General features: G+C 41.0%; 1 protein-coding gene across 4 annotated transcripts in view; it reads right to left on the bottom strand.

Annotated features, from left to right (window-relative positions):
* Positions 1-507: 507 nt before the first annotated feature.
* PRKACB (protein kinase cAMP-activated catalytic subunit beta) overlaps positions 508-13,508 on the bottom strand; it is a 121,585-nt gene continuing 108,584 nt past the window's right edge. For all 4 annotated transcript variants that reach the window (XM_059727995.1, XM_006259041.4, XM_019489106.2 and 1 more), the window contains exon 10: positions 508-3,457. In XM_059727995.1, the coding sequence (XP_059583978.1) occupies positions 3,332-3,457 (126 nt within the window). In that variant the 3' untranslated portion in view covers positions 508-3,331. The remainder of the gene's footprint in view (positions 3,458-13,508) is intronic.

The raw sequence follows: 13,508 nt of genomic DNA, 5'->3' as shown, positions 1-13,508 counted from the left end.
TGAATTGTTTCATGGTCGGAGAAGCAAACTCACAGTTTGTACAGTTGGGGTGCAAAGATCATATCAAGATGGACAGTTATTTTTAACAGAGATAAAGTATCCATGTGAGAAGATAAAGATGAAAAGTTATTTGCATTTAATGGCCAGATTATTATTTTTGTTTAAAAGGTCCAATTCTTTGTCTTTTAACTATGCCTTTAATACCCTTGCTGTCCAAGCCAAACAACTTATTGCACAATTTAAGGGCCCTAACTTAATATGAGCACTACTGTATTTCAGAGCTTTCCTTTTTAATGGGCTTATTAAAATTAAATTTACTAGGTGTATGGCGATATACAGTGAATTATTCAATGTTCTGGTTCAAGAAGAAGCAGCACAATATTTCATGCAGTGTTGTACATAATTTAATTTGCACTTTTGTATATAAATTTTTTACTATATTGCACACTATTGCAGCACTTAAAAACATCTAATTATTTGCAAAAGATTGGTAAAATACTTAAAGGATTTAAAAATAAGGGTTTTAATGCAACTGACAAGAGAATAGAAAAGCAATTTACTTAATGAGATACAATCCTTTATGTTTGAAATGAAAGTTACATACAACTAGAGTACAGTTAAAATATATCATATAGTTCAACACTTAATTCCTCAATTGTGTAAAATTAACAAGCCTCTACTGTCATAGATATACAATTTTTTTTTCATACCGTGAAAAAGATTTTTGAAATTAAATACAAGTAACATGATATTCTTGTGGCTATATTTTTTATGATTGTATTTAAATGAGAAGGTTTTATAAATATTCACATCATCAAGTGTACTCACTAATGCCATGGAAACTGTAACCTCCTCCTCCTCCCTTTCCAAAGTAAAATCTCATTTTCTTACTGAAGTCTATTATGCCATGCTAGAAATTTATTTTACTTTTCATACCTAACAGGCTTTTGATAAAATTTAAAAAACACATGGAAATAGGAGGCCTTTTCAACTTATGCTCAGATGGAGTTTATTTCCAACAACAAACAGACATGTTTGAATTGGTCTCCTAGATTCTTCTGTCTCACTATACACCTCAAAGTGAATTATCACTTTTTAATTTTTTTTTTAATTTTTTTTATTTTTTACAGAACAGAAAAATCTTGGAAACTTTTTTATAATTATAAATGTAATGACTGAAAATTAAAATCATAACAGAACTAAATTGTGATCTCCAGCATTTATTAAAATCTTTTAAAGTTCATAAACGACAACAAAGTTACTGTAGAATTTATCGCGTACAGCTAGCATACAACAACATGTCCTCAGTCTAAATGAAATACAAAAGATTTTAACGTTTTCATACAAAGAATTTTTTAAATTTATTAACGTGATGATATATCTTTTTGTTACATAAAATTTGCTACAGCAAAGTCTTTTATACTTTCTTGCACGTATGTAAATATGGGTGGACAAAGACTGCGATCAGTGACAGCCTCCTAATGGCATTGTGCAAAGATGCTTGACAACCTAAACATACAGAATGTTGGATGGTACATTTCAAACTAGCTTGTAAAATATCTAAAAAGGCTTCTTCTTTTTTTTTTTTTTTTTTAAAGGAGTGTCATACAGATTAAAAGGAAACAGTGTCAGTAGTTTATCTGACATTTAAAGAAATACAATGGCTATGCATCAATATAGCTCACCTTTAATAAAAACAATTCATCCTTGTATATGCACACAAATTGATCATAAAATATGAGCCTAGTTTATTTTAAACCATTTAGATGTGCTGTTTTAAGACAGGTCACTGGGATAGCCAGAATCAAGTGTACAAATAAAACTGGTATGGATAAATTTAAAAGAAAAAAAAAAAAAAGTGCTGAGTCACTGATTATTAACAAACACTGAAATAAATGTGTAAAAGTGCTGAAAGCTAACACATGGTAGCAATATCTTTTAAGTCAGTTGGTGAGAGTATACAAACATAATTAAGCCAAATACTTATCTGTGTGACCGTACATTCCATTTTATTGAAAGAAAGTAGACTAGAAATGAAGACACAACATAACTAAAAACTGTGGCAGTTTTTAACTTTGTCTCTTTTTCACATGAACGAAGCACTGTAAAAGCAAAATAATCACAGCAGTACTCCATCCTCGGTTTACTAATATAGTATACCAGAATAAAAACTTGGCAATAACCTTTAATCTTAAACAGCTAACCAAAAGATAATCTTGTTCATCTAGCAATATATCCATTACATTAAATGCATTTGTTAACCCATGTCTCTTCTTACAGCTAATAGCAGAGCAATTTTTTATGTTTTTTTTTTAAATTGATGCCTTTTTTAAAATTAAAAAGGTTTGAAACAAGTAATACTTTAGGAGCCCCAACATTGGCATTTTTAAAAGATTAGTCATATGCTGTTACAATACTGACCAAAACTTCCTTTAAGAATTTAGGATTTATGGTGCTACAATCCATTTAACACCTACCAACTGAAATGCTGGCAATTTACTTGATTGAATATGGTCCAAAGCCCAGACCAAGTAGAACTGCTCCTGCTCAAGAGACTGTGTGCTTCCCATGGCACAGTCTGGTTATGGCATATTTATTTACTGCCCAGGTGGGGAACACAAAGGAAGGAGCCAGTGAAGAGAACTGCAAGTATGTAGAAAACCAAGGCACGGGGTCTAGCTACTGTCCCCTACTTAAGCTGTCCAACTGATTCCACCTAAATTTGGTCAGTCTCCAGGAAGAAGGGTTTTTAAGTTAATTTAGCATACATTTATATGGCGATAAATACTACCTTCAAAAATGCTAAAAATGCTGGCTTAGATTTAGTCTGAGCTACCAAGAAAGTTATTATAAACTGTAGCCTCAGACACAAGACAGACATGAAATATTTGCTGGCACAGACTAGAAGCAACACTTATCTTTCACTTCAGTCTAAATCACACTAGCTGCAACACCTTCCATTTCACTCGCACAAATAATACATTATTCAAAATAAAATGGAGCATTCGTGGGTAAAAAACTACTTTGTTTTAGAAGGGGGGAAATGAACAATACACAGAAACAAAGGAACAACAGAAACAAAAGGTAAGTAGGAAAGTGGTCTAGTATTGTGTGTTACAGCACAAACAGTGCTTATTTAATTGTGCCTAGTTATAAGGGTTGGTGCAAACTGCACACATGGAAGATGGCAATAAAGACCTCAGTCAGCTTTGTGGAATGAAGTAACTAGGTAACTGTTTTGACATATGATGGTCTCAGCTCCACCTCATCAGTTAACAGAGTGCAAAGATCCCAATGTGAGCCCTGATGTCATCTTGTCCTCTTACACGTACTAAAAATCTGCAAATTCTTTTGCACATTTCTCTGTTAGAGACACACGAATATCTTCTTCTTCATAGTCATCAAAGTTGCTGGTATCTCCTGGGCCTCTGCACTTTGGTATGAATGGAGCTTCTACCTATATTTGAGATAAAAGCCATCTAAGATGTTAATCAGTCTAAAATAGATAACTTGTAAAACAATCTATATTTACTGATATAACAGGAAGTATAACCAAAACATACACTTTTCTATTAGTGGCAAGAAAACCAGTTTAAGTTTGGGTTAAGAGATAAACTGGTTTAAATAATGATATTTACTTGGGGATTTATAAAATGAACTCATTATGCAGTGCTGGAATATATGAATAGAAATTTAAGATAATAATATACAACGTATTAACAAGCATCAATGACTTCCATTTCAGAAAAAAGTTTGGCTCCCTCCCTCCCTGTCTGAGCTACCATCTCAGACAGAAGCCTGAGCACATACAGCTATTTGCGCTCCGCTTGATTTAAAATATTTCACCATGGCCAGGGAATAGTATTCCAAGATGCCATACTACATAAAAGATGCAGTATTTTTATTTACTTTTTGTTTGGACTTGAGCATCTAACCCCAGGCTATGATTCTGCTTCAAAGGATCTCAGTCTCTCATCATTTTATACTATGATCCCCTAAGCCCCCACTCACCCCTTTAGAGAAGCCATTAGAGTTAAAAAATAATTTAGCTGTTTGCATAAGTATGTGCCAAACAGATGACAGTGCACATAGCTGAACCAAATACCCAAGTGAGTTTAGCCACATGAGCTGGGCCTGGTTCTGGCAAGTGGACCTAGCCTACACTTAAATCAATGTCAGAAGAAATCCCAGCCTTGGCTGAAATCTTTATTTAAAAAAAAAAAAAATTCTGTTGGCACATTGCTAAAATTAATCTCTGCCAGAAGGAATTTTTATTTTGGAGAAATGCAACTCCAGTACAGCAAATAATTCATACGTAGCATTTTTAAAGGAAACTAAATTAACTGACTGAATACTCAACTGAGCACTTACTGGGAAGGGTGTGAGATTGGGGCAAAGTAGTATGGAGAACCATAGAGAGGGAGGGAAAGTAGTTTCTTACCACTAACTGGAATTTTTTGAGATTCTTCAACATGTGTTGTCCACAGGTATACTCCCACTCTGTGTGCACGTGCCTCAAGCACACAGGGTGGACACTTTTTGCAACATTGATATAGTATGCATGCACCCTGTGTACTATACAGGCATAAAGGGCAAAACACACTTCCTACTTCTTAGTTTCATTTGGACCACAAATCTCAGAGTTTCAAGACCCTGAGAAAGATGGGAAGTAGGGCAGGAAGTGGAATATGTGCATGGGGACAACACATTTTCAAGAATACCAGCTGCTGTAACTTCTCTTCCTCCTTCAGGTGTTTGTCCGTATGTTCATTCTCACTATCAGTGACTCCAAAGCATTGCCTATTTCTCCTAGGCTAACTATAGACAGTCAAAAAGCCGAAGGCTGAATCAATTCAATCTTTACAGGTTAGTCTATGCTGTGTAGATTGAACTAATAAGCAAGTGAACACACTTTCCCTTGATTCTGGAAATGCAGCCACATGCCTGCAGTGGCCTAGCCCAGAAGGGGGGGGGGAGGAAGAGAGATGAGGAAGCACTAGAGCACACCTTCCTGCTCAGCTGGAGCAGACAGCTTGAGTCAAGACTAGCCCACCCACCCTGCTGGGAGGAGGCTGCAGAGGGGGTGCAAAGCATCCTGGGTTGGGGGGGGGGGGACGGGACTGTAAATTCTGAAGGGGATTTAGGACAGAAGTTCAATAAAAACTGATTTTACCTAAATCAGTCAAACTGAAACTACATTCACCCAAGTTTATCTTAAACCATTTTGGCCATTTTGAAAATGGTTTATGTACACTGGACTTCTGGGCTAGGGACAGACATTCAAAAAGTCTGAGCCTGAACTGATTTGATCTTTGCATGTTAGTCTAACCTGGCTAGGCTGAATCAGTTTGTAACTGCAGAGACATTCCAGAAATGCAGGCACATGCCTGCAGTGGCTTAGGCTAGAAGCTGGGGGCTGCTAGAGCAGCCCTCCCTTCCCTTCTACTATGCTGAGCTGAGCGGGGGGCATGGCCAGGCCCTGGCACGAATCTGATTATGGAGGGGTTCCCCCCACTTCTGACCAGCCCAGCAGGGAATTGATAACTTAGTATTTATCACCCCATTAAGAACACAGAAGGACCAGCTACCTGTTGATTCTGCCTGTGTCCCATCTGCCACAGCACAGACCATAGCCAGCATGGTGTCTGTGCAAGGCAGACAGGTCAGGGATCCTTGCTGAGCAGGGAGTGAGGAGGGAAGGGGAGGAGCAGGGGGAAGTCTGCAGTTTCTGCAGAGCTCCAGCCAGGAAGCAGAGGGGAGGGGCCAGCTCTGCTGTGGAGCAGAGAGCCCCGCCCAGCCTAGAGCATGCCAGGATGCTGGGGGAGTCTGGTTTAATTTAAACCAGGAAGGGGTCCGGGACAGACATTGCATAAACTGGTTTGACTCATATCAGTTAAGTCTGATACTACATTAGACCAGGTTGGTCTCAAACTGGTTTCAGCCATTTTCAAACTGGTTTATATGCACTGAACATCTGTTCTGTTACAAGTTTAAACCAGTTTCTAATCACTTAAACTGATTTGTGTGTAATGCCGGTCTCTAGCCCTGTTAAGTTACAGATTTGAACTGGTTTCTGATCACTTATACCAGTTTATATGTAATTCCTGTCTCTAGCCCTGGAGGCAGCTTTCAGAATCCTAGCTAAACACTGACTGCAGGACCAGTTCATTAAATTCAGCAACACCCCTGCAAGTTTCCATGATAGTACAAGGCTTGAGTAAAGGTGTGCAAAAAAGCCCAGGTGGCTTTGCAGATGTCAGATGTGAAGACAGGAGAAGTCACTGAACTAACCTTGGTTTTGGTGGAATGATATCTGACTAATGACAGTATGTTCACTTTACTGGCCTCCTAGAACACTAACATGGTGCAACATCTAATTGGATAGTCTCCGCTGAAATCACTACATCTTTGGAACTTTTGGCCAAGGAGGTTTTCTGAATAGCTTAGCTCTGTGACAGTAGGGCAGGTCTCAGTTCTTTGTAAAACAATACCTCAGTTCTCAAGGAAAGAGTCTTGGAAAACACCAGCATGTCGATCTGTGAACTGAGATGGAATTCAGTGATAAACTTAGAAATCTTTGGCAAGTCCACAAGTAGACCAGTATGGGTTACAAAAAAGGTCATGGGGGAAATTTTGCATCAAAGCTTGGCTCTCAGCAACCCTTCTTCCTGAAGCAATGACTACTGTCTTCATAGGCAGTTGGAGAAGAGATCAAAATTACCATAGTTTCAAATGGTGGTCCATCAGGGATGTGCAGAATAGGGTTCAGATCTCTCTGGAGAATGAAAACTTCACCAACAGGCCCCCTGAAGAACTTCAGGACTGTTGGGTGGGACAAGACTGACATTCTTCAGCAGCGGGTTGACAGTATTCCTTAAATGAGTCAAGGGATAAGTCATCACGGCCTGACATGAGTATATAGCCCAGTAGAGCAAGAATGAAAGCTTCATAAGGAGAGACATGTCACCAGGGCAAAAATCTAACCAACTTGGCTTACATCTTCCTGATGATCTTGTCAAGTGCCATACAGGATCCAGGCTGCGAGATGCAGGGTATATAAATGTGGGTGGAGTGTCCTGCCCCTTACTGAAAAGGGAAGGTTTGATAGCAATATGTAAATAAGTATATAATGGTGCAATAATTGCTAATGTCTCCATTTTAAACTTGAGTTCGCAGATAAAGTGCTTAGATTGCTTAAGTCTAAAATGGATTGCTATTTCCCATTTTAGCTTTTTAAACCAGGGAATAATCACTGCAGAACCCTTTTTCTTGAGCTGGAGGAATTTTTTCCACTGCCCCAAAAGGTAGTTAGGAGATTTCTTCTTCTAGTAACACCCTGTAAGAAAGGGACAGGGAAAGGGAATTTTGGGTGGACAGTGAGCTGATTTGGTTAGAATCGACTGACTTGCTGTGAGAAACTTCCTTAGAGTTTCTCGCAGACCATGTATAAATAGAGAAGGAAGACCAGAAGTCTGCTGAAATTGTCTTTTCTCTGTGTGCAACACTTTCTTTCAGGGGCAGGTAGACTCCAGTTAAGAAAAAAATGGCTGTTTTGAGTCACTGAGCTCATCAAGGTAACAGGAGCTGAACAGCTCCACTCATTTGAAGGTGAGAGTCTCCATCATATTCTGAATCTTCCTTGGGAATCCAGAAAAAATTGTCTTATGACCATAGCTGAGGCCTTGGTATATGAGGTAGCAACCAGCAACTGATCTTCAGAAAGAAGGGCATTAAAATGTATTCCTGAAGTACATTAACAGATTGCTGGTGAACGTCATGAGACACTCGCAGAAAAGGAAATTTGGATGGTCTTAACAGGACTTGGTAGCTGGCTAGCTTGAATTGTAGGTTAGCCAATGAATGCAACTTTCTCCCCAGCAAGTCTAACCTCCTTATCTTTTAGAATGCTGTGGAGCTGTTTTGCTTCTTCGTTAGCCACAACAACATTAAGAGAGCAGGACATGGGATGTGAATAAAAGTATCAGGCATGACTTATCCACCTTCCAAGCAGCACAAGTCGATGTGATGCATGTTTCCTAACACATGGCTGGATCAATAATGAACTCATTCATAGAATGAATGCCTTGGATGGAAAGAGACTGCTATTCTACCAGCCTTTGCAAAATTCAGCCATGTCCTCCACTGGAATATTTAAGGCCAGGACAACCTGACTCACAAGATCTGAGAAACCTCCCAAATCACCCATCTCTAGCAGCAGAGAAAGGACATCAGCCTCATCCAGAGAGGGGGAGGTAGCAGGTTAGGTTAATGCCAATCCTCTATCATGGAACCTGGATCTGAAAAATCCTTCCAATGGGGGGAGGGGAGAGCAACTGGTTATACAGTGGGCACCTGTGAAGTTAAGAAAGAGAAAGAGGAGTCTGGTTGGTCCAACTTCTCTGTGAAGACACTTATGGACTGGTAGGCCCAAGACTAAAAAACAGTAACATTGGAAAGTCTGGGAAAAATCCTTGGGGAAAATAGGTCTGCCAGCAGGAGACCCATAAAAGATAGCTAACATTTCATTTTTTGTGGCTCTGGTAAGAACCAAATGCATAAGCAGAACCATGGCCATTGCTAGACTGGAAGGAAGAGTCTGATGGCAGTACCAGGGGATGTGGAAGCAGACATGGCTCTCTAAGTGTGGCTGAACCTTAGAGATCCACAGTTAGTGCTAGAGAAAGCAAGGACAGCAAAGAGGGTTCCAGTTCCATCTGGATCAATAAGTAATTAAGAACTGGTGAAACACACCAGCATGACAACAGATGCTTGAAGTCTTGGATGTGGAGGAGAAGCCAAAGAAGATTGGGCCAATTCTCAAAGGAAATACAGAAACTGAGATTCTCTTTGTTGATGCTAAAGCCACAGATCTACTCTAAGCAGAACAGGGATGCTGAGGAAGGTCTTGGACTTGTCCCATTGATTCTTGGAGACCAGCAGAGCATTTTCTATAGAACCAGAAAATGGTGTCAAAGCTTTAGTGCTGGAGCACTGTTAAACTTCATTATCTGGGCTCAGTGGAAATAATTTTGGTATACAAGAGGTTGATGGACACTGACAGGAAATTGGTTCCCTTTGCTGGTCAGTGACACATGAAGTTGAAGTTCTGTCTTCTTGATCAGAGGTCAAGCTCATGGATGTGATTAGGAGATGGATCATAACCCAAACTGACTCAGAGCCTGAGTTGAGTGACTGAAGTACATGTACTCAAGCACAGTGGAAACATGACAAATAGTCAAAGGAGAGTGAGTAATAAAAAAGAGACAAGGAGTTGAGGAGCTCAGGTCAGTGATAACCAGATATAGTCACAACAAATATATCTGCGTTGTACCTTGGAAGATAGCCTACGCCACTCAAAACACAGGGCAGACTCTGATATTACTTTTCTTGTTCACAAGTCCAAACTTGTGTTTAGGTGAACTGTACTAAAGAGGAACAACCTATACATGTTCTACACTCAAACTTGGAGGCTAGGCCCCAGAAGCAAGTTCGCACTTTCTAAATTAAATAACCCTGAAACCTCTTCTTAAGCCAATTCACTTTCACCCATAGAAGCCATCAGTAAATCCATAAACCACTCTTACACCACTAAAAGTCTCCATTGCGAGACCATTCCTGAATGGTCCACTCCATCTTTAACATTGTCTGTGCATCTGGAGTGCATGCAGACCATTCTCAGTAGCTACTGCTAGCTTCTGGGGGCAGACAAAGTTGTGCTAATGTGTGTACCTTAACTCTTAGTTTCATGTTTGTCAGAAGTTTGAGCATTCCTAAACTGACATGCTGGAAGGATGCAAAACAAAGGGCAACCATAACTCTTTCTTAATAAATGTTTTTAGTCAGTAAGCTAAATCAATAAATAAATAATTATATTATAATAAAAGACTTAATATGTCTGTCTGTCCATAACACTTTATTTATGCTCTGACTGGCTTGGCAATTGGGCACAGGGGGACACTGGGTGCCCCCACAAACTCAGGAGGCACCAGTCACTGAGCCAGGGGGTGGGGAGGGGGAGTCCCTGCATGCTCCGCGGTGGACCCAGAAGCGGACTGGAAGTACTTTTGGTCCACTTCCGGGTCTGCTGCCGAGTGCGCGGGGGACCTCCCCCTCCCATGGGACACTCCATCAACTCCACCATCTTGGTGTTCACGAACCGTGCCTGGTACCTCGAGGTACGTAGAAAAAGCATATAAATCTGTATTTATGGCCGGATCATCCAATCTCTCTGAATCAATTCTGATTCGATTCGGAGAAATTAACTGGTCTCCTGATTCGATTTGGAGATTTGACCACCGAATTGGGCTGAATCTCCTCCGAATCGAATCAGCAACTGAAGCTTCGCACAGCCCTAGTAGCTAGAACCATCAGCTCACAGTGCTGTTCCTAATATTTGAAAAGTCAGATGGCCCCAACATGAAGAGGGGTTCACTGCACTTGTTTTTTCTGGAAGGACATGAAGAGGTGATCCCTGCCTTGAAAAGCCTGAAGCCTAATTTGAGGCAAACAGAAAGAAGTGAACAAGCAACAGCCTATGCATTCACTTAGCCTACAGAATCATAAGTTCTTACTACTCTTACCCATATTCTCTATCCTCTCGAATTATTTCTAAATAACTCCCTAATAACAGGCCTGGATTACTGTTCTAACTGTGATGGTCTAGGAAGTGAGAGATGCAAAAGTGTCATGGTGTTATCCTTTATTGGACCAACTGCATAAAGGTACTCCTCACCTAATGTCATCCCGGTTAACATTGTTTTGTTATTACGTTGCTGATCTATTAGAGAACATACTCATTTAAAGTCACTCAGTGTTTGGCTATAATGTTGTTTGGCTGCTGCCTGCTAGTAGGTAACTACTGTGACATAATTGGATTCACTTAATATCATTTTGCTTAAAGTCACATTTTTCAAGAACGTAACTACGACATTAAGTGAGGAGTAGCTGTAGTTGGGAGAGAGATCAGAATCTTTGCTCCCTTAAAAATAGCAGAAGCCAGGGCCATGCGGACAGACTACAAAACTCATGAGAACTGAAAGAACTCAAATACAACTGGGATTTTAAAACTAGTTCAGATAAGAAGCCTGGCACAGTTACTTGTGCCAGAAATACAGGGCTATATTTTGCACGGTGGTTTTGTTGTTTTTTTTTTGGGGGGGGGGGGGGTTGGGGAGGGTGAGTATTTGATTGCTCTAATAAACAAAATCTCTGAAAGAGGCCTCATGAGTAGGGCCTGGTTTAAGTCGTGGGTACAGCTCACTAATATTGTGGCCCAACCGTGGTGGGGGCTGCCATTTTTGGGCCCAGGTTTTGGCGCCCCCCCCCCCCCCCCCCGCAACTGACTGAGGGGGCAGGGTAGCCCCCCCCCTGCTGTCATTTACACGTAAATAAGTTAGACATGAAACAAAATGGAGGGGAAGGGAAGATTGGGGGGAGCAGGAAGCCTGGCACAGACATGGGCTCTGGGTGGGGGAGAAGGGGGGAGGGAACAGAGGGGTGGGAACTAGAGGCCCCCCACACCCTGGCAGGGAGAAGGGAAGCAGGGAAGTTGTGCTGTTCTCTTGTTAGGAAGCAAGACCCCCGCCCCAGCCAGGCAGGGACATGTGAGTCACAGCATGCCAGCTCTGGGGGAACATGGCTCTGGCTACCACTGCTACTGCTTTACTCACCTGCAGCTCAATCCTTGCCTTGATTCCCCCTGGCCTGCAAGCCCAAGGAGGCCCTGGCAGCAATAGCAGCCCACAGCCCTCCTCCTACACCAGAGCAGGAGCTATACCTGTCACTTTTCCCACCCCAGGGGCATCCTCAGCCTGCCACTGCCACCTTTGTTGTTTGTTGCTGGGGCTGGGCTGGGCTAGGCTGGGCTGGGCAGGCCGGGGGGGGGGGGAGGGGAGGGTATTGTATCTGCTGTGTGTCCTCAGGAGAAGACGGGATGGAAGGGAGGGTGGGGGTGGAAATCTCTCTGCACAGCCAGGCCAAAGCATGGGGGATCCCCCAGGTGCTGCGGGCTCCTCCCAGAGTGGGACCTGCAGGTGTCTAGAGCCCAGAGGTGCTACTCAGCCACACAGCAGCAGCAGCAGCACATCAGGCACCGTCTCAGAAAAGCCCCATCCTTCCTGAAGAGCCTATAGCAGCCATCTTGTTGCAGATGAAAGCCATGACATGGCCACTTGCTGGGGAACTGGGCCATATCATGGCATTTCACTGCAAATTGCAATTTTCATGGAAAAAAAAATCACTTAATTTGGTGATTTTCATGAAAAATGTGAAATCCCAATTTAAACCAGGCCCTACTCATGGAGAGCACTGTTTTCTAATAGACATGCTTGCTCAGCCTTGATTACAGCCATGTTGTCAAGCACTATTTTAATAAACAACTAAATACACCAGTGATTCCTTGCAAGCCTTTTAAGGGTGCTCTGGGGTGCCACACAACATTAGTACTGTTACGTGGGCAAACATGATTCACAAGATAAACCCAGAGATTTCAAACAAATTCATAGCATTAAAACAGAGTGTTCAAACATTCTGACTTGTTGTGGTCTTTCTGACTTCTTGCAACAACCAAGAGTTGGCATTTTTTGATAAATGCCTTGAGTGCAAAAGGGCTGAGAACCACTGATATATACAAACAAAAGAGCACTCGATATTATCTGAAATATTAACTGACTACACTACGCATAAGTGCAACATAAAAGTATTATGCACACTATTTTAGCTACTAATGCAGGAGTTAGCAACCTATGGCTCACAGGCTGGATGCAGCCACAAAGGCTTGGATCTGGCCCACAAAAGTCTGATTTGGTGCATCTGCATGTATGCGTGTGGGGGTGGAGGGCTGCCAGTTTAAAAGGTTCATTTTAAAGTGGTGATTTAAAAGAGCTGCATTAAAGCTTCCTGCTATATGTTCTTGCCATTATATTTGCTGCTCCTCACTAGCATTTGTCATGTCTTACAGTGACACCCAGTAAATGGAGGGGGGCACAGAGCAGGGAAGAGATCAGCAGCCATGGCAGTTGCCAGGTCACAAATGCCTAGTGTGTCGCTCTAAAACCCCTGTAGATTTCATTACCCAGTAGATTCAGTTAGGTAAATAACATTACTATAAGAAAGTGCTGGTAGTAACAATTACTGTGAAAGGATAGTATTGTAAGTATAATAATTATCGTTAGGAATTCATTAATCCTTGAAATTATAAAAATGTTATATATTATTTAGTAATACAGTATTTATTTCCCATAATTAATATTGTCAAGGCCATACTATATTCGTTTTCCCAATCCTTTGCAAATGCTAGAATAAGTAGTAATAGCTATGCCCCTAGTTTTCTTTAGTATAATTAAGAAATATTTAAAACTTTTCTATGGCAATAGGCTAGTAAGGCCAAAACATTTACTGAAATATTAAAATGTTTTATTTATTATTACAGGAAAAATTACAGATGATTTATTAGGGAAGAAGTTTCATTGCATATAAATTGTCTTGTAAACAGGCATTTAAAAAGTGGA

This window comes from Alligator mississippiensis, chromosome 5 (genome assembly GCF_030867095.1).
Source record: "Alligator mississippiensis isolate rAllMis1 chromosome 5, rAllMis1, whole genome shotgun sequence".
NCBI lineage: Eukaryota > Metazoa > Chordata > Crocodylia > Alligatoridae > Alligator > Alligator mississippiensis.
This window is presented reverse-complemented; position numbering and strand designations above follow the sequence as displayed.